This window comes from Acinonyx jubatus, chromosome A1 (genome assembly GCF_027475565.1).
Source record: "Acinonyx jubatus isolate Ajub_Pintada_27869175 chromosome A1, VMU_Ajub_asm_v1.0, whole genome shotgun sequence".
NCBI lineage: Eukaryota > Metazoa > Chordata > Mammalia > Carnivora > Felidae > Acinonyx > Acinonyx jubatus.
Window position 1 is genome coordinate 200079230 of NC_069380.1, and position 23192 is coordinate 200102421.

The 23192-nt window shown below is 35.5% G+C and overlaps 1 protein-coding gene across 1 annotated transcript in view; it reads left to right on the forward strand.

The window, feature by feature from the left end:
* HCN1 (hyperpolarization activated cyclic nucleotide gated potassium channel 1) overlaps window positions 1-23192 on the forward strand; it is a 384422-nt gene that overhangs the window by 262586 nt on the left and 98644 nt on the right. The window contains exon 4 of the mRNA XM_027076395.2: window positions 15024-15242. Within this exon, the coding sequence (XP_026932196.1) occupies window positions 15024-15242 (219 nt within the window). The remainder of the gene's footprint in view (window positions 1-15023; window positions 15243-23192) is intronic.

Here is a 23192-nt window from a genome sequence, read left to right on the forward strand (position 1 = left end):
CATAGTCAAATATGGGACAGTTGTCCATATATTTTTATTCTGATGTTAAAGAATCGAAACAAACTCATCAGAAATGGGAATTACATCTTTGCAAGGATGCGGAGAAAGAGGATCTCTGTTGCCCGGCTGGTGGGAATGCAAACTGGTGCAACCACTGTGGAAAACAATATGGAATTTCCTCAAAAAATTGAAACTAGAACTACCCTACAACCCAGCAATTGCACTACTAGGTATTTTTCCAAGGGATACAGGTATGCTGTTTTGAAGGGCCACATGCACCCCAATGTTTATAGCAACACTATCAACAATAGCCAAAGTATGGAAAGAGCCCAAATGATGTTCATCAATGGATGAATGGATAAAGAAGATATGGTGTATATACATATACATATACATATATATATACGTATACGTATACGTATAGTATAGTATATGTATAGTATAGTATATGTATATGTATATGTATATGTATATGTATATGTATATGTATAGTACACACACACACACACACACACACACACACACACACACACACAATGGAGTATTACTCAGCAATCAAAAAGAATGAAATCTTGCCATTTGCAACTACGTGTTTGGAAGTAGAGGGTATTTTGCTAAGCGAAATTAGAGAAAAACAAATATCATATGACTTCACTCATAATGAGGACTTTAAGATACAAAACAGATGAACATAAGGGAAGGGAAGCAAAAATAATATAAAAACAGGGAGGGGGACAAAACATAAGAGACTCTTAAATATGGAGAACAAACAGAGGGTTATTTAAGGGATTGTGGGAGGGGGGTGGGCTAAATGGGTAAGAGGCATTAAGGAATCTACCCCTGAAATCATTGTTGCACTATATGCTAACTAACTTGGATATAAATTTTAAAAATTAAATGAAAATAAAATAAAATAAAACAAAATGAAAAAAAAAAGGGAATACATCTAAATCCCCATTTTCCTAGTCTTGTAAGCTGGTAGAATCAAAATCTAGAAGAAAAGAAAAAAGAGAGAGAAAATAAAACAGATTGCTTCAATATTTTTCTTTCTCTTTTATAAATTGTTTGCCTGTAGATTTATACGTCAGTCTATATCTAAATTCAGAGATATGGCTGAAGCAAGATAGTCTAAGCCTTGAAAATCAATCAGTTTCTCTCTTCTCCCTCTCTCTCTCATTTTACACACGTACACACACACATACTCTCACACTTAAATGTAATGTGAATGGAGAATTGATTTATCAGAAACAACTGAAACTTTAGGGATTTACCCTTTCTAAGTATTAATAAGAAGCATATTTGTTTTGATTCTATTGATCAAGAGGTTGCTTTTTGCTTCTCTTAAGTACTATTTGGTATTTGAATGTTCTGTAAACTTGTGCATAAGATCACAGAGTCCACACATTATAAAACCTGTATTTGTATAAGACTTATATGGATTTAAGAAGTGAAAGCAGAACATTCTCTCAGAGCAATAACTCTGACAAAGAAGCCTTACGTACTAAGAATACACTGAGTACACATCATAGGATAAGAGCTTTAAGTTGGAGTTAGGCTTCTAAAAATAACTGTGAGTGCTCAATCTTTCTACTTTTTACACAGTCTTACACAGCAGAGGATTTCCTAGGCTTATCCTGTTAGATTGCATAATCAATACACCAGCTTCTAGCATTACTTATAATTTAAGGCTTTATTTGTTTGTCTGCATTTAAGGTCATGCCTTTAGAATTAAGTAACATGTACTGTTGCTGATTTGTGCAGTTACTACTTCACTGTAAAGAAGATGAACTTTAAAAGCATTTTTTTTAACTTGAGAATTACAAGCCACACCTACTGCAAACACACACAAATGAGACTATGGTTGAAGCAGAAGGTTCTGTGTTCCTCAACTGCCATATAAACTTACACACTCAAACTCACCTCTTCTTACTTGAAGCAAGGCTATTTTTACGGGTTGAATTGTGCCCCCCGAACAGACATGTTGAAGTTATAATGCCCAAGTATCTGGCAATGTGACCTTATTTGTAAATAGGATCTTTGCAGATGTAATCAAGTTCAGATGAAATCATTGGAGTGGGCCTTAATCCAACATGACTGCTGTCCTCATAAGAAGAGGAAAACATTGTGTGACAACAGAGGCAGAGATTAGAGTGATGTAGCGGCAAGCCCAGGAGTGCCAGTAATTATAGCTTCCACCACAAGTTGGAAGAACCAAAGAAGGTCCTGCTGACTTTGATATCAAATTTTTAGGCTATGGAACAATGAGAGAATAAATCTGTTTGGCTTTAAAAAAAAAAAAAAAAGAAAGTATGGGGGCACCTGGGTGGCTCAGTTGGTTAAGTGTCTGCCTTCAGCTTGGGTCATGATCTCACCATTTGTGAGTTCAAGCCCTGCATGGGGCTGTCTGTGTCAGCGTGGAGCCTGCTTCAGATCCTCTGTCCCCCTCTCTCTCTGCCTATCTCTCTCTCTCTCAAAAAGAAACTAAAAAAAAAAGTGGTTTTCTAAAGTAACACAATAATTTTAACCAGTGTCTTTTAAACTTGTGATTGAGATGGTCTTTGCCTAGGGAAATAGTTTTCTATACAATTTAATCAGCCACTGACCTAATAAGCACATATTTGCCTGAAATAGCTAACTCTATGGGAGTGTTGGACAATACAGATCCTAATGGATGCCCTCATCATTTTACTCAGATTGTAGTAATAATTTGACTTGTACTGTCATTTTCAGAATGGAGATGGTTTAACCCAAAGCATGGCTGATTTTTTTCCTCTTAAATACCCATATGTGAGCAGAGTATAGGATAATGATTATTAAGGTATAGCTTCAAATGTACTGTATCTGCAGTTAGCAGGTCAGAGACCCAAAGGAGAGCTACTCCTTCTTATCATGAGGCCACAAGCAAGTTAAGGAAACTCTGCACTTCATCCTCATAAAGGCTCTCCTAGCTGCCATAACATTGCTGTGATAATCACCAGGTAAAATTACATTCTCATTTTAAGAGATCTGTGTAAACCATACTTAATGTTTTTGTTGGTGGTGGTATTACAATTATTATTATGACTATGCCAAGATAATGGAAGTAATACTTACAAGCATGTAGAGACTTAAGGGCTTTTTTTGTTTTTCAGTCCTTAGGCAAAACAGATGAGACCATGGGCAAGTAACAGTATTTTCTATAACTTTGAAATGTATTGTTCCTTGCATATTAGATTAAAATAAAGTTGGATGTCCAAATACACTTATTTATGTGTGTAGTTAGTGTGTACAGTTATTTATGTATGTATGTTGTTTTTATCTTTAAAATAGGTATATTCTTAAACTCAGTTTGCTGATAAAAAAGGTAACCTAAATTTTTGCCCAGATCTCATACAATTCCAACTTTTTATGGATCTGTGGATAAATGTCAGTCTACCATAGGGAAGATTGTTTAGTGAGTCAATTCTTTTATTTTATTTCATTAATCCTTCTTAAACCTGGTGGTCGGGGGCCTGACCCAGTAGCAAATCCAGGTAGAAAAAGAAAACACAGAGAAATTTATTTATCATACCATCGTGCCACTACTTGGCTATGTTAAATGTCAAGGGCAAATTCTACCATTGCTGAGGTGGGATTTCAGAATCTGTTACAGGTGAGAGCCTGACTTTTGGAATAATGGAAAAGCTCTTTTTTACCCCAATGTCAATAACCAGTTGCTAAGTTTCTTGTCAGCTTGCACGTTTGTTTTCTCTATGGTATAAAATTCTCTATTGTTTAGTTATGGTTATCTCTAAACATCAGATTTTAATAAAATCCCTGATGATGTATATGTTTGTGAAGAGATTAGAATGGTAACTGGCAGTAGAAAGTACTACAAACATGTTATTAAGTGAAAACACACACATACACACTATTAATAAATGTAGACCCTCATGTAGAGAAATGTAGATGGAAAACACCTGAACACCACATTGGGTATCAGCCCTTTTGTATAGAGCCACTTTATGTCAGCCTTTTATATAATGCCTCTTATTTGATCTTCCAGTAAAGTACAAGTTCTATGTTATACCATCTGCCATACAAATTGACATATATGTAAATTCTCTATGAGGAAAAATATAATGCCTTGTTTTTCCTATGGTAACAAACATTTATAGAAGCAAAAAATTGCACATGCAATAAATTTTATCATCTAATAATTAACAATAATCTCCCAAGGGCTACACTCAAGCTGAAAAACTGTTCTTAATTCCTGCTTCTTTTATGTCCCAGGTGGCCACTTTCCTTATTAAAGGCAGAAAGTTGAGCCTACCAAAAAGGATTATAGTTCTTTGTTTCACTTCAATGTCACTTTAATTTTAGCAGTTTTTAGAACTACCAGTATGCTAAAACCTCTAATTAGCGGAGTTAAACAACTTGAGAGTGCCATCAAAGAGATGATCTACTAATTTGAAAATCATTAGTGCAGAGTTGCTTCACTAAAACCCATACAATTAATTTAAAAGTGCGTATTAAATAATAGCATTTAGAGATATGTTTGGAGATGTGCCACCATTACTTATTTTACTTTGACCAGGTGTTAGTGGAAGCACACAGCATCCATAAGTGGTTCAGACTGAATCTGCCTCCCTATGTGGCATGCACCTTCTATACTCTGGAGGATTAAGCCTCAGACAAGGACCTCCTTCCAGAAGACTCCTCCTATTCAATGCCAGGATAGTTTGCTTCATCTCGGGCTTTGGGAATAGGAGGAAAAGAAGAGAACCCTTTGAGTGTTCTTGGCCAATGGGAAAAAGTGAAGTATGACTGTATGACCCAAGCATCTTTATTGACCTCAAACTCTCCAGGGAATTTCCCTTTAGAGGTTTCCTCTGATGAAAACCTGAGATCATTTTTCCTCTAAATTCCCCTAAGATGTAGTAGACGTTCCCTTTTGCTAGTTGAGATGAGAACATATATTTTAAAGAATTTCTGTGCTACAGTTATGTTCTTAAAATGCTTTAAGCTTTTGCATTATGATTATGTATTTTACTTATATACATGGTTATGAAATATGTGGCTGTGATCTTTGGAATGGAGACAGTTTATACTGTAGTTCAAACAGACCAGTGATTCAGTTCCAGCTTTGGCACTGATAAATGTGTGTGACTTTGAGCAAGTTTCTTAATTTTTCTAATTTTTGCATCTCTTACCTGTAAGAACAATATCAGGTTTCAAGAATGTTATGAGGAGCAATGAGTTCGCAGAATAGTACCTCATAAGGAGTAAAGTACTCAGTGTATGCTAATATCTTCCATTGTTCATTTATATTTAAGTATATATATAAAATATGTTTATGGATAGATATATGTGCAGAAATATTTAAAATATACTTGCTGGGGTGCCTGGGTCGTTCAGTCTGTTAACCATCCGACTTCGGCTCAGGTCATGATCTCATGGTTTGTGAGTTTGCGCCCCGCGTTGAGCTCTGTGCTAATGGCTCAGAACCTGGAGCCTGCTTCAGATTTTCTCTCTCCCTCTTTTTCTGCCTCTCCCCTACTCATGCTCTCTCTCGTTCTCTCTCTCTCAAAAAATAAATAAATAAATAAATAAATAAATAAATAAATAAATAAATAAACATTAAAAAAAATTAAAAGCAAAATTAAGATAAAATGAAATAAGGGACGTCTGGCTCAGTCAGTTAAGCCTTCCGCTTCAGTTCAGGTCTTGATATCAGGGTTCATGGGTTCAAGCTCCACATTGGTCTCTGTGCTGACAGCTCAGAGCCTGGAGCCTGCTTGGAATTCTATGTGTCCCTCTCTCTCTGCCCCTCCACCGCTCATACTCTGTCTCTCTCTCTCTTCCTCTCTCTCCCTCTCAAATAATAAACATTAAAGCAAAATAAAATAAAATAAAATAAAATAAAATAAAATAAAATAAAATAAAATAAAATAAATTTACTTATATTTACTTGTACAAGCAAGCAATGATAATATTTGCTCAAAATACTAATTATAGAAAAATCACACTTAAAATCTTAAAATAATACCTGATTTGGGGCCTTTCTATAACAAGTATTAATTAACTCTTAGTATAAAAAATTAGGCTAATAGACACACCAACTTAAAAAATAATGTATTGATATGTTTAATTTTTATTTTAAAATAATGCACCAGTGCATAAAGAAATACGAGAAAAAATATCCATAATCTCAAGCATCATTAAATTTTAATTTATCAATCTACTTAATGCAGATTTTATATTTTATCATGTGATTGAAGCATGAAAACATATATTTAGAATTTGAGGGATTAATTGTCCAGGGAACAAGTCTAGAACTTAAAATAACCAAACATCGTCCTTTTTATGGCAACAGTAATCTAGTTATGCAGTAACTTTATATTTTATTGTTAAAAGCTATTTGAATCCTTCTGTAATGCAAAAGGATTGATTTCAGAGGTACAAATGTTTGGAAGCAGATCATAACAGTCACAAATAAGAAAAATAAATACATTTTTCCAACTGAAAAATATATGTAATTGTATATTATTTTTTAAAGTGTCATTTCTAAAAATCATGGCATTTAAATTACTTGGAGGTAATGCTACCAAGAATACAAATACGGAGGCGCTTGGGGGGTTCAGTCAACTGAGGGTCCAACTCGTGATTTGGGCTCAGGTCATGATCCTGGGATCATGGGATTGGGCCCCACATTAGGCACCATGCTGAGCATGGAGCCTGCTTGGAATTCTCTTATTCCCTCGACCCCTCTCCCATGTGCACGTGTTCTCTCTCTCTCTCTCCCTCTCTCTCTCTCTCTCTCTGAAATAAAAATTTTAAAAAAGTTCAAAAAATATAACCATGTATTCCAAGGTTTCAAGAGCTTCTATCATGTGATTTGCCTGGAAATAATTCATTACTTCCTAATTTAAAAACATAGTGCTAATGTTATGGAACAAGGTTGACAAGTTATGAAATGAAAGCATAATGTTGACAGGTTCTCTTTCTTCTTGCCTACATTGAAGTTAATATTTGCTTTCAAAGCACTATACTGGGGGGAAATGCCACATCATATATATTTTTTTAAGAAATATTCTTTCTCATTATCTACATTTTGACCTTACACACAACATAGCTGTCAGCATTTTCCCTGAGTCTCCTTAGGAATTGCATGTAGAGTGTTTCTACTGAATAATTCAATTTAGGATGGCCTCATTGAGTTGATCTCCACTTGTCTTCCTACTGACCTTATCACTTACTATGATCTATAACAAAATGTCATGAATAATGTTTAATTCAACTAAGATACCTCCTCAAAGATGTTTCTTAAATGTTTCTGTTTGTAATTTACAAATCCAGCAATTCTAGGGGACATACTTCCAAAAACAAAAATGCTCAAATGAGTACTTAAAAACAAGGATAGCTCTATTTCAATCACTAATCAGTATAAATCTTGCTCCTGATGTCTATCCATTGTTACCATACTTCAGCGCCGTAAAATTGATAGAGAACAACAATTTATTACCCTGACTCTCTTCTCTTATACACAGATTAAGTAAACTCATGTTCAATTGAAGGTACACTTTGGAATTGGTGACCTGTTATGCTACACTTCTTATGACTTCAGGCAGATTATGCTCAGCTGTATTCCTTATCTTGAGAACTTCTTAATGTATCTTTGTATCTGATTGGCATTGCTGAAATTGATGTAAATGATAAGTTTATTCAGTGGTTGAAGAAGTAAATTGAAACTGATTAAAATTTGATACTTTAGCTGTTGATATAGATATTTCTGAGTCAAGTTCTATATATCCAAGTTTGCTTCTATATATCCAATTTTGCCTACTTAGATTCATGCTTGTATTTGATTTCAAATGATAAAGAAGAATTCATTCAGATGTTCAATAATGGAATATTTTGTCCTTCTAAATTAATAGAATTTTGGTTCATATAAAGATGATGGACCAGAGAACTTTTATACCTGTGGCAGAATACTAAATGGCTTAGTTTGAGTTTGACCATCCTAAGTCAGAAGGTGTAGGGAACTCTAGAGTAAACATTTCTTTTCTTTTTTTGTCATAGCCCTGATCCAAATTAAGTAACGGTATATATAGTGTATCAAACAAATGCTTAGAAACTACAGTAACCTAGACTATAAACCTAAAATATATTTTTTTCTGTATGAGAGTTGCCAGATGGAATAATCAAATTTACTTATATATATTCTTGTTAATTGGACTCAATATGTTTTCCTTAAAAAAATAATTACATTCAGTGATGCCTCAGTGAAGTGATGACTTAAATGAGCAAACTCTTTGAATAATAAAAATCTATAAGGAACAGTTTGTTAGTAAATCATTGCCTACATGAAAACAAGAGAAACCCTGATTAAATCAGAGCGAATAGGTATTTATTTCCTTTCAATAGGATTCAAGTCATATGGGAGTTGGTAATATTTGGATCATATGATAAATCACGTGGAGTATATAGTCTTCCCATTCATGTTATTATTATTGATGTAGACTAAAATACAATAGAGTCATTTTTTTTAAAAAATGAAAGGAGAACAGCCACATAATAAAAGAAAAAAGAAAAGAAAAGAAACATTCCTGGACCTTCACCATGCCCTATCAGATCTAGTTTTTCCTTCTTATTTTTTTTTAATTTTTATTTATTTTTGAGAGAGAGAGAAATAGAGCACAAGTTGGGGAGGGGTGGAGGGGAGGGTGACACAGAATTGGAAATAGGCTCCAGGCTCTGAGCTGTCAGCACAGAGTCCAACACAGGGCTCGAACTCGTGAACCATGAGATTATGACCTGAGCTGAAGTCGGAGGCTCAACTGACTGAGCCACCCAGGCACCCCCAAGTTTTTCCTTCTTTAGGTCTCCTCTTTGCCTGATGTTGATTTTCTACATTAAATAAGGGTTTTCATGTGAGATTTGAACTGATCAGTTGTCTTTCAGCCTAATATTTTGCCTGAAATTATGAATATATGGCTTATAAAATCAAGAGCAGTGTCATGTAGTAGCTAATAGTATGGTCTCTAGAGTCAGATTGGGTTCAAAACAATGAATCTTCCACTTATAAACTTGTAACCTTGGGCAAGTCACGATGTTCTCTACCTCAATATTATCATTTATCAAATGGCAATAAGAACAATCAGATGAAAGATTGATTAGATTAATACAATAATTGGTGCTTTGAGCAGTTTAGAGCCCTTCATGTTGTTACCATCACACTGTTTTTCAAGGATAACCCCATGTGTGTGTTTTATCGCCATAGTCAACCTACCTTTCTGGCTTGAGCTTTTTGTAGCTGGGATTGTAACGGTGGATGGTGCTGGTGGGGAGGGGAGGAGCCAATAAAGAGGATGCCGGTAATGGTATAAAATATCATTCTTCCATTTAAGGTTCTTTCAGCAGCAGCCTCTGAATCACATGGCTGCTGCCTAAATACTGACATTCCACTGTGAGGACTGGGTTGGCCCTCATGTACACAATGCGCATAGACAAAATTCAATGTGTAAAGAGAATGATTCTGGTCTTGTAGAATAACAGAAAAGATCCCTACACCTGATCAGTCTCCTCTGTAAAGAAAAGCCTAAATTGCTTGAATCTTTCTGAATTTTCCATAACCTCCTGAATTATTCTACTTTCCTTTTTCTTTTACCATTTCATAAAATCTTATATGCTAAATTCTATAGACCTTATCTCCTCAAAATTACTTATGGCTGTTCTTGTTTTATACTTTATGCTTTTATGCTATTTCACTTTTCATTTCACCTCCCTTAGGCTTCCGATAGCTTTTGAACATAGTTTTTCTTTAATCATTGTTAAATCCATCTATTACCTCACCACGGCTGTAGTTTGGGCCATATAATTCCTTCTTTTTAATATTCTTTTGTTTATTTTTGAGAGAGAGGGTGGGGGAGAGGTAGAGGGAAAAAGAGAGAATTTTAAGCAGTCTCTGCGCCGTCACTGTAGAGCCTGACTTGGGGCTTGAACTCATGAACTGTGAGATCATGACCTCAGCCGAAGTCAAGAGTCTGTCACTTAATGGACTGAGCCAACCAGGTGCCCCTGAGCCACATAATTGTTTGCTGTGAGGGAGCTTCTCTGTGAATTGGTGGGGTGGGGTGGGGGGGGGCACTTAGTAGCTTCACTAGCCTGTACCTATTAGATGTTAACAGCACTTCCTCCAGTTATAAAAACAAAAAAATTCAGCAATGTTCCCCCTGGGTGACAGAATCATCCTCAGTTGAGAACCACTGTTATATAAAAATAACGTATCTCAAAAACACTTATATATGAATAATCATAGATTCAGGGAAATCTTTTTAACCAATACAGAAAGTTCAGCAGCTCACAGGGAAATTGTAGATTTATTTTCCTACATAAAGTAATCAAAATGTTTGTATGGCAAATTATATCATTAAAAAATAGGAACACAGTAAATTAGGAATAGACATTTAAAGCAAATAGTTAAAGAATTGATATCCAGTCTTCAACTATGTATTACAAATTCATAAGAAAAAAACAAGAATTTCATCAGAAATGAGAAGTCCAGTTGGTTAATAAGTATATGAAAACATTCTCAAATTCTTAGTCTGAGAAATGGAAATAAAAATAACTGTGGGCCACTATTTCTTACTAGAAAAGGTGATGAAGTGTGATTTTACCTGTTTTTGGAAAAGTTACAGCCTTTTGAAACATTCTGGCAATATATTTCAAAATCAATTGAAAACTTTACTCTTTGACCCAACAAACACACTCCTGAGAATCTACTTGCTAGAGATAAAGGTTATATGTACAAAGTTGTTTATTACAGAATAGTTTGTAGTGGCAAAAACTAGAAAACAATAGAAAAATAGGAGAATTAACTATAACAAAATCAACAATGGGTAATTGACATAGTTACATGAACACTAGATTATTTGGAGGAATTTTCCTGTGATAAAAGCTAAATGCAGGGAAGTATATATGATATGATCCATTTTTGTAGGGAAAAAAAAGCCAGAATCTGTGTGTGTGTGTGTGTGTGTGTGTGTGTGTGTGTGTGTGTGTGTGTGTTTGGATATGTGCCTAAGGAGATAAATGAAAATGAACCTAAACACACATTCTTACTTTGGCTATTATCTAACTGCATTCCTCTGGGAAATTGAAATGCTCTTCTCCAGCTCCACTTACCATTTCCCCTCAAAAACAAAGAAATAAACAATACAAACATAATTAAAATGCAGTCTCCCCTGGACACCCCATTGGCTTTTGAATTATTCCCATTATATCTATGTCCATCAAGATGCCTTAACACCATGACTATGCCCCTGTGTAAGGAAGGGAATCTTGCATTAGATTTAACAGCACAGTCAAAATTTATTTATTCACCCTTTTTTTCAACAGTGTTTTCAACAAAAAATATTTAGTGTGTCCACCGAATCATGCAATTTAGAGTTTAACACGATCAATGAGACATAGCCCCAGCCCTAATCTAGGAGTAGATGCCAGGCAAATGAGAAGATCATCATGTACCAGATGGAAGTCACCACAACAAGGGAATTGGAGTCCCAAGGGAGCCCAGAAGAGATTTAAAGCCAGTGAGATACAAACAAAGCTTATTTTTTCTTTTCTGTTCATTCTTTGAATAGATCTTAGGAATTAAAGCCTTTGCAATAAATTCATTTTTAGTATATCAGTGTATTACTGAGTTGAATTTCAGGAAGTTTAATGTCACTTTAAATAACATGTATATTCAAGATTTTTATAGAACACATTTCTTTGTTCATTGAATACTCCATTTCTAGTTCCTGGAACATCTAGAATTTGGGCAACCTTAGGTTTATTTGTTAAGTATAGCTATGTATTTTCATGTGAGAAAAAAAGTATAAGGAATGAATTTTATTTCTCAAAATGAAAACTTGTGCGTGGGTCCATTATACTGCATGCATAGTATAATATGCAAATAATTTTCATTTCTTAAAATTGAATCTCATTTTTACACCTGTGTGTGTGTGTGTGTGTGCGTGTACACATGGATGGATGTATGGATGGATGGATGGATGGATGGATGGATGGATGGGGCAATATGACCTTATTTTATAAGTAACAATGAATTTCACTTTAAGAAACTTAACTCTTTCAACCAAACGGGGCTGGTTATTTTTGTCAGCAGCCATATGCAATTCCAAAGTTTATGAGGTTGGGTGTTTCAGCTTTATCATGTCCTATTTTTCCTAATTGGATAACTCCATTAAAACATGAACAAAAAATTATCTACGTATATTCAATATATTTTTAAATAACTTAAAATTTTCCAATAATTTAAGAGCTAATTTGACAAAGGCAGGGATATCTTTGTGTGTATGTGGGCATGACCTTTTAATTGCATAGGGACCCACTTCCAGAAGGACCTTGTGCTTGTTATAAAGCTCCGCTGCTGCTATCTTGATATTCTCAATAACTTTATCTGTGAATTTATGTTCTGTAAATGAAGTTCACTGGGACAGTGGAGCATGAACATAACCATGAGCATTGGAGCTTCAGGGGGCCACTCTGCATACACAGGTTCAGACCCACAGGCAAAGCGGGCAACACAGAAGCCAAGCAATTGGCCTGACAGCAAGGTGCACATCTGCCTGCCTCCGCAGTCTGGGATGCTGTGTCCCCAGTGTGGCCAAGCCAGAACTGGGCCAGATTACCAGTGGCAACAGCAACCCCCAAAGCAACAGCAGCAAAAGCAGCAAGTGGAAGAGGTAGGAGCGGCTCCCCCACTGCCGGCAGGGACAGGAATCTTGGTGAGAGGACAGCTGCCTATCAGTCCCAGGATCCCATCCCTGCAGTATCTACACGAACATTAAATCTGCCTAAATCCCAAAATAATGCTTGCATAACTCAGATGGTAAACTTTGTCAGCAAATTATTACAAAGTTAAGGTGTATACATGGATGTTGCAATAAAGCACATCAGGGAGTTATTAGAATTTTTCACAGTTTACAATGTCCAGTTTTGAAAACTCCTGCAACATTGCAAAGCAAATATCCACCAGCCTAGAAATACAGATTAAATTTAAAGATCATCATATTTGATGGAAAATAACACTATTTTCATATGAAACTCTAAATGAACAGATGAATAGCAAAAAAGGAATTTTTTGTATAATTTTACCTTATAATTGAAAATAAAGGAATAAAATACATAAACAGGTATTTTGGATTATATATGAATTATGAAACTACTTTTGGTTTCTTGCACAACCTCGGCGAGTTATAGGAAATGTCAGAGGTAACATTAAAATGTCAGTGCATACATTTTACATTAAATTCAACATATAGACAGTGTAAAGGATCTTTGTTGTGATGGAATTGTTCTGGATCTTGACTGTGGTGAGGAATACGCAAACTTATACATGCGTTAAAATTGTATAAAACTTAAGTACACACACTAACAAGCACCTTAAATCAGTGAAATATGAGTGAGATCAATGGATGGTACCCATGTCAATTTCCTGGTTGTAACATTGTACATACTTTGCAGGATGTTACTACTTTGGATGAAAGGTGCATGGGTTCTCTATTATTTCTTAAAATTTGCATGTTAATCTATACTTATCTTAAAGTAGAAAGTTTAATTAAAAATCACATTCATACATGAAACTAGTTTGTATAGAGTTAAATCTTCATTGAAAAATGTTCCATTAAAATCATCAGCTCCAGATGTACTAAAATTTATGGTAAATCAGAAATTTATGCCAATGTTATCATAATCTATAGAATATTCTACGTAGTTCCAGTAATAGGTGCATCAACAGAAAGATCTTTCTTAAAATTTCTGAGAAACTATCAGAAATTATTTGTGATCTTACCTTAGCCAAAACAAGTGATGTCACTTACAATTTTATAGTTGAAAATGAAATTGCTAATTATAAAAATGTTGATGACCTAAGAAATGGATTTGCAGAAAATTAAACCAGAAAAATTATATGATCAATATATCACAATAATACAGTATTTCTATTTATCATATTATATATAACTATGACACAAAAATATTATTTTTTGAAGTATATAAATTTATGTTGTTATTCATCTATCACTATTACTATCATAAGTAATAAAATATTTTAAAGGCAAATTTAGTATCTATTATTATCTTTAACAGCACTTTTTTCTTACATTTTGAACTAATGGATCCCAAATTTTCATTTTGCACTGGACCTCATAAATTTTGTAAGTCTTGGGCCAGGAACTTGATACAAATTGATCCAAATAGTCCTTTAAATTTTATCAAAGGGTAGATAAGATATATTGAATAGCTTATTTTTGTAGAATAGAGTTTGGAGTAAATTTTTGAAAGCTTTCAGAAATTGCATCCAGCAACTAATGTCAGAAGTCAGCTCTTTTTTTTCCAGAGGGTTTGCCAAGATATTATTTTGCTTATTTTATTTTATAAAAAGCCAACAAGATTCATCCATCATCAATCCTGACATTTGAATCCCAATCTACATTACCCTGAAAGAGGACTTCAAGGAAGTCTTTCCATTTATCAGACCTGCATTGCCAAAATGTTTGTGTATGTTTCATTTAAGAAGTATAGAATTAAGGACTATGCAAATATATCCATTTGGATTTTAAATCTAAACATCGTAGTTTTGATAAAAATTCCTATATATAGACCCATCAACTTCATACTTACCTGCAACATTTCTCATCTTGCAAATACGTTGCAAGAAAATGACCACATTTCCTTGAAACTTTGGAGTCAGTCTATCAGCATTCATTCTCGGCATTTTTATATGACAGTCACACCATTGTCCCAAAAGGAATTTTAGTTTTAAAGACAACAAACCTAAAACTGACTGGAATGCATATATTATCAGTAGATTATTTCTGTTTCCTAGTGGTAGGCAAGTTTTGGAAACCGCAGGTCATTTGAGTAGCAATTAAATGTTCCATTACAAGGATGTTTCTCCATACTCGTTACTCTATAATGTTTTTGTGTACGGGTCATACTCACTTTTTATTCTGCCATCCTAATGACTCAGCCTGTTTTCTCTTTCCCTTCTCTTCCAGAATGATTCGTGGGGAAAGCAGTATTCATATGCACTCTTCAAAGCTATGAGTCACATGCTGTGCATTGGGTATGGAGCCCAGGCCCCAGTCAGCATGTCTGACCTCTGGATTACCATGCTGAGCATGATCGTTGGGGCCACCTGCTATGCCATGTTTGTCGGCCATGCCACGGCTTTAATCCAGTCTTTGGATTCTTCAAGGCGGCAATATCAAGAGAAGGTAATTTGTTTCATCACTACCATCTCCAACCAGCTAGTTTGTAAATAGAATTAATAGTGTTCACAGTAACTAAACCATTATTCTGTCAAAAACATAATGAAACAAAATGGATAAAACAGGAAAACACAGTCTGTTTTGATATTTTAAGGTTGCTCTAAGATGCTTGCTATATAGTTATTTGTTTTCAATTTATTTGTTGAATAACGTTTTTAAATCTGAATTTACATTCACAGAAAAAACAGTTACATGTTTCAGAATGCATTAAGCTGATTTAAAGTATTATCATCGATCATGTTCTATCATATTTCCACAGTAAAATAATATAACGCCTCCTCTAATGTATGTTAGAAAAATGTTAGCGATTAAATGAAAACAGGCAGCCATTGCACATGTCCCTCTGTTTCTCTGCATTACAATCATAATTTATATTATAATCCATATGCTTAGCTGAACATATGTTGCTCTTATATCTAGATAAGTCACCACACCCTCTAGTCTTAAAAATGCATATTAACAGCTGCTGTCGTGCATTCTTCTGCACAATGTGTTAATTAAAATGATTGCAGCTCTAAACTTTTCTCAAGAGAGAGAAAAGTAAATATATGCAATGATACATTCATTGGATTTTTTTTTCATATGCTGAATTACTTTCGCTGGGGCTAAACTTTGGATAGTCAGACAGTAATTGTATACTCGACCAAACATCCTTAACTTTTTGACAGATAAAGAAGAGTATTTCCTAACTGAAGGAAGATTTTATAATGCAGAAGTTTAGTTAAACATGGCAAACTATATAGTATACACCTTGCCAAAGAGCATTTCTGGAAGCAATGGCTAAAATAGTTCTAGAATACTTCTAGTGAGTGATAACCAGCTTAGACTTATAATTACTTACAAAATAGCCAAAGATTGTTTCAGTTGTTGTTTTATTTACAGACATTTTCAACACTATAATCACACAATACGAGAAAAGGAGCCCAGATACTTTATTTCCCTTGAATGTAATGACACTGCCATCGACTACTGCAATGAGCAAGTTGGTATTTTGTTACTGAAATAATGAAGAGGTGAACCACCAAAATTGCTTCAAGGTTCATTTTAAAATAAAGCCTCCAATTAAACTGGAAAAAAAAACAAAGCACATAGTAAGGGAGAGGAGACTTCATACAATGGTGACTTTGACTGAAAATTGTATACTCGAAGGAATTTGGGCTAACATAATGGGGATTTAAGATAAGATTGCAGCAAGGTGTATGTATCTATTATACTGTTTTTTTCTCTTTCAGTTGATACTGCTTTAGAAAAAAAACTGCTCTTTTCCCATCTCCTTCTGTCTGCATCATTGGTACCTATTTTTCTTAAAACCAAATCTTCAATTTCTGGTATTGCATTTATTACCATTGCACTGCATGTTAGGTGAATTCACTATTTTTATGTTTTTAGACCTGCTTTAAAGCCAGGCTTAGGGCGCCTGGGTGGCTCAGTCAGTTAAGTTTCCAACTTCAGCTCAGGTCATGATCTTGTGTTCGTGAGTTCGAGCCCTGCATCAGGCTATATGCTGACAGCATGGAGCCTGGAGCCTGCTTGGGATTCTGTGTCTCCCTCTCTCTCTGCCCTTACCCCACTCATGGTCTGTCTGTCTCTCTCTCTGTCTCTCTCTCTGAAAAATAAACATTAAAAATTAAAAAAAATAAAAACAAAGCCAGGTTTAACTTGGAAACCCAATTAATTCAACGACGCAATCATAGACATTTATAAGCAAAAATGTTATGATGCCTGCAATAATAAAAATCGTCAAGTTCTTGATATTACAAGGGCTTAATAGAAGGCAGGCATACTGAGGTAATCCTTTGTTACTTTTTTGACATATGGTACAATCTACACAGAAAGAGCTGATTACAAATATATATATATATATATATATATTTCCTTATTCTGAATGTTTCCTAAACTAGAGTTATACAATATATGACCTTTTAAATGTTTTCAAAGTTCATCAAAATTGTATCATATATCAGTGTTTAGTTACCTTTTTTTGGCTCATTTATATCCCATTGTATGGATATAATACATTTGTTTATCCATTTATCAGTCGATGGACATTTGAGTTGTTTCCTCCTCTGGCTATTGTGAATAGAGCTGCTGTTAAAATTTGAGTACAAGTGTAATATGAGTATCTGTTTTCATTGCTTTTAAGCATGTACCTACGAGTGGAATTGCTGGGTCATATAACGATTTTATGTTTATCTTTTTGACAAGCTGCTTTTTCTTGTAGTTAATATTTGTCTTTAAGTGTATTAGAACCATCTCCATGGATGACTGTAAAATTAATATCGATATTATTTTCACTGATGTTATTTTTCATCAAAAATAATTTTATATTTTTGAGGTAAAAGAAAGAGCTCCAATACATTTTATAGTAGTCATTCAGGTTGCACTGGTTCAACCCACCTAATCTGGCCCCAGAATTCATTCCTCGACATTGTTGTCTCTCCATCACTTGCCCTACAGTTTGGCTGCAGTGAAAGTATTGATCAAATCTAGTCTAGTGCACTACTGTATGCTCTAGTCTACTGCAAGTTATCCAGCCTACTGTGTATGTCTGGAATCTCAGGGTCATTTAATTCTGTCTTCCTAGGGAACATCTGTTCGTTCTTGCTTTCCCAACCTGAAGTCGTTCTATCATCCTAAGCAGTAGCATTAGGTCCTCTGATTTTGAGATCCTTATCTACACAATTTCCCAATGATAGTAATCTGAAAGGGCTAGAGTGTCATCATCATCATCACCGTCACCACCATCATCATCATCATTATTTTCACTCTTGACCAAAAAAAAAATGTGATGTAGCATTGCAGATTAAACTCTGACTTGAATCACACTGTATGCTGCTGATTTCATGGGGTATCATGTTTTGTATTCTGATATTTCAGACAGCTACATTTTCCCCTTCTGCCAGATAAGGTGACTTTAAAGCATGAGACAGGTGGCATTTAAAATGTGCCTCTCCTGATGCTCTGCTCTGGATTACTAGCAGGCTTCATAGTTTCTGTAACTGGGATATTGAACAAGCTCAATTTCAGAAATAACCAAAAGCAGTCATATTTTTTGTCTCCAACTGTTTATTTAGCAAAAGGGTCATTTTTTTCTGAACAAATAAAATCCCTCCAAGATCTTTTTGGGGCTAGAAGCCAGGAATTAGAACATACTCCATAGGCTCTCTTCTCTCTCCTGTTATAAGCCTATTAGGAGCTACTATTTGTCACTAGGGAGGAGACACAAGGAGGGCTTAAAGGGAAGGGAAGAGGCCGTTTTTGTTGTTGTCATTGTTGTTTTTAGTTTATTTATTTTGAGAGGAGAGAGAAAGAGAGAGAGAGAGAGAGAGAGAGAGAGAGAGAGAGAGAATATGCATGCATGGGAGGGACACAGAGAGAGAGAGAATCCCAAACAGGCTCCACACTGTGAGTGTGGACCCCGATGCAGGGCTTGAACTCACAAACCATGAGATCATGACCTGAGCTGAAACCAAGAGTTAGACGCTTAACCGACTGAGCCACATAGGAGCCCCAGGAAGAAGCAGTTTTAATCCCTTGCTAGATGTGTTATGCTAGTGTTCTTTGGTGGGTATGGCAGATGATTAAAGCTGACACTTCTTTATGAGATCCTTTGGGCTCTTCACGTAACACCCCCTGAGTCTCCCTCCTGTACTTCCTTAGTCCTGCGAAATCCGGAAGTTATCTCCAACCTCCTTCTGCTCTGGGCTCCTTGCTTTGCCAGGTGGTACTCTTGGACAGGACCCAAGATGTAAAGCTGGCTCCCTGCGTGGCTCAGATCTGGTCCACAGAGAAGCACTCCTGCATCCCTCTCTTCACCCATCCCTCAGTGTTCTGCCTCCTACCACCAAAGCAATGAGGATCCTGTGTCTAGCCTTCCCCAGTTCTTTGGCAGGAGTCAGACCCTGTCCACAAGTTAATTCTGTCTTCTTATATGTGACTCCCAACAATATGATCTTATTTCAGAGGTACCCAAGTGGTTTTCTTGAAGGTGTCTCCCCAGGTAAAGTGTTAGAAGGTAGCCCTCCCACCCTGTATCCCAAAGGGGGCTGAGAAAGGGACTCAGAACAATCACTCTCTCTGAAGAAACCTGCTCAGGAAAATTCTCATTCTACCTTCTTGACATCTGTGGAGCTCCGATGGAATTGAGACCTCCTGGAGGCTATATCCTTGCATCACCATTTACTTTTATAAACCAGTATATGAGAGACCACTTTACACAGGCTGTTTGTAGTTAAGTTCTGGAGGAGTCAAAAGTTATGTGCAGATTTTCAACTGTGCTGTGGGGTCACCACCCTTAACCCCCATGCTATTTCAAGGGTCACCTATACATATAAATGTTCCCTAGTCAACTGTTTGGAAATGTTGATTGAAAAATGCATCAGAGTATGGTTTCTTTGGATAAATGTGTGCACCTTGAACATTTAATTTGTTGTCTCTGCCCTCCGTGCCAACCCCCCCATGTATTTTTAAGTGATTAAAACGTACTTTGGGGGCACATGAGTGGCTCAGTCAGTTAAGCGTCCAGCTCTTTATTTCGGCTCAGGTCATAATCTCATGGGTTCATGAGTTCGAGCCCAAATTGGGCTCCATGCTGACAACCCTCCCCTGCTCATGCCTGCTCTCTCTCTCTTTCAGAATAAATAAACTTAAATAAAATAAAATAAAATAATTGTATAAAACAATTAAATTAAAAATTAGATATTTGGAAAATACCTATCTAGAAAAACTCCCCAAAGTATGCCTGGGTGGCTGTTAGTTAAGCATCCAACTTCAGCTCAGGTCATGATCTCACAGTTTGCAAATTCGAGCCCCACTCGGGCCCTGAGACAGCATGGAGCCTGGAGCCTGCTTGGAATTCTTGGAATTCTCCCTCTCTCTCTGCCCATCCCTTGCTTTTACTCTGTCTCTTTCTCTCTCTCAAAAATAAATAAACATTAAAAAAAATTTAGAAAAACTCCCCAAAGTGATGAGTACTCCTTTTTTTTTTTTCTTTTTTAACTGACGTTGGGTAGTTACTCTCTTTTCTAGATAGGTCTGTAGTTCACCTACTCTTCAGGAGATGAACCTGCTTTTCATCATCCTGTGCCTTTGTACTACTGCAACTTAGTTCTAACACTTGGGCACCTCCAGGGAGCCTACTACTATTTTTAGACTTGTCACTCGCCTTCCTGTCATATAATTATAGGAATAGCAGCTTTTAGGTGTACAGTTTTCCCTCTGTAATAAGGAAGAATTACAACATAAAACGCGTCATGAACTTAGACTAAGAAAAACTTTCAACTCACCTTGGTAGGCTTAATGTACATGAAAGATTTTTAATGTAAAATTTGAATATGACTGAAGAATCATGTTAATTATATGAGGAAATTATCACATTGAAATACATTTATACACTGAATAGCTTCCTGAATCCAGGAAGCAAAGCATATAAATCCAAGACAGGTGCAGGAATGATTTGTTTAAATAGACCATGCTTTCTAATGGTAGAGCCCAAGACAGTGAGCCAGTGCTACTCCAGGCTTCAAATATTGATTATATTATATAAATTTTTAAAAATTACATATTCTCAATTTAATAATGATAAGAAATTTAAAAGCTAAATTTATCCAAAAGAACAATGATACAATTTTCTTCATCTTAGCATGAGTTTATATGACTCTCATGAAAGGCCCTTTGGACTAAGAAGGTACGGTTTAATAGAAGTAGTTTCTCACTCATAAAAGTGAGTTGTATGTAATCCTATATGCAGCCATATTGAATTATACAGTTTTATGTAATCATAGCAACAACATAATATCCTAAACCTAGTCGGTCCAGGAAAATGTTTTTTTTTTCTTGATTTTAATTCATAATCCATAAATCCTTATTTTTTCCTTGTAAATGAAAAACTATTAACAGGACTATCGCATACATTTCTTAATCCACAGAAATCTTTTTCTTGTTTAATCAGTCTAATCTCCCAAAGTTGTATAAGCTAATGGTATGACCAAAGACAAAAAGCTAAGCACCAAGACCTCCTCTCATTTTCAATCCACTCAAATCCCATTTGCAATAAAGCAGATTTCACATCAGTTAAAGTTACTATGGTTAATGTAGATATTTTATCGGTAATACGCCCTTCTAAAAGAATTTGGGTGAAGGACGGATAATGCCATATCAACTTTTAAATTCTTACAAATCTCTCCACCAACCTTCATTTCCAGGCAAATAAATTTTTCTCAACAAACTAAATGAGTCTGACCTGTTATACCCTTCACCCTACCCCTTTATATATTTTTACCCCTTTCACTATTTACATGGGTTATGCCCTTCTCTTGGGAGGGCTGTGACATCTTCTCTGATCATCTCAACCTATAGTAACTTGTTTATTGTATCTATTTTATCTGTCCAGGGGAGTATAAGCACCATGATGGGAACACTTGTTTCTCAACTTTGTGTAGCTCAGCCCTATACACAGAAACTTCAGTATTATGATGCTGAGGTTACAACAGTACGCAGAAGGGACAGTGAAGATTTAGAATGTTTACTGGTCTGGCCTTTATTCTAACATAAATAGGAAGAAGAGTTCACAATTTGAACTTTTCTGAATGCTGTCACTTGAGTATACATAACACATCTTTTAAAAGTTATGTTGTTTATTTACTTATACATAAGCGTACTGTAAAGATCTTGCTTCATGTTACAGCACTTACTTGCTTATGTATTATATGTATGTATTTAGCTTAAACACAGATGAAAATTTAATTTTCAATATGCTTTATCCTCTGGAATTCTGAGATTGATTTCTCTGTAAGTAAAAGGTACCTTATCAAAGTGTCTTTCATCAGGGTTGAAGCAATTTCTTTGTTTCTGGGTTGATCAGGAAGGTGTTCTCCTTTAGGACATGATGGAACCCATTGTCTAGAAAAGATGGATGGGTGAGTTCATCACTCTTGCCATGCAATTCTGAGTCTTCAAAAAAAAAGACTCTATAACCAGAGCAAAGAGGAAAAATTTGGAGTAGTGAATACGATAGTTTGTAGGTAATGCTATTATTTTAAAAAGAAAGGAAGAACATTTACATCCTGCTTTTCAACCTATCTTCATTATCAAGAAATTTAGTCAGTTGAGCTGCTAGTTTGGTTTACTGATTTTGTGGGCTGTGTTAGTATTTATCCTCAGAAAAGCAAAGAGGCTTTGAAGTTATAACGATCTTGACCTTGGAAAATCAATTTGACCCAATGCTTAAATTAAAAATGGCTGGATGCCTTCATTTTCATTGGGAACATTCTTAGGAGGAAGATGTAGCTCTAAAATCCATGTGCATTCAGCAAAATGTTTCACTTGCTTTTTCTTCCTTCTTCATAAAGTCTTCCTTCCTTTACAAATGAGAATGCCACGAGCACAACTCCCACATGGTTCCTTAATTAGTCTGAAAGATTTCCAATGCTGCTATACCATATACTTTTTGCTTCCCAGGAGCTGAATTTAACATACTCTGGCATGTTAAAGTGGTAGTATTGCCAAATGTTCTCAGGCCAAGGAGATCCTAAGACTGGGGATATCTTTGAGATTTTCTCCTAGGAACACAGCCAGTGCAGTAGCCCTGGGGTTAGCTTCATGTGACCACTTGAGCTGCTAACAAACCAGGCTTCTGGCAGAATGATGATGCTTTATTTTCAGCAGAGAAAAATGTTTTACACTAAGTACTGTTATAATGATAGGAGCAAGTAAAGGGAGAGAGTTTGAAGCTGTTAATTTAACTAAGGTGAAAAATAGAAATTTGCCAATTGTAAATCTCTTATACCACCAACTTTCAACCAACCTTTATATTTTAATATATTCTATGAGGAGATATGATATCCCTTTTCACTCAATGATACTTTCTATACCAATATTCTAGTTATAGACTGAAAT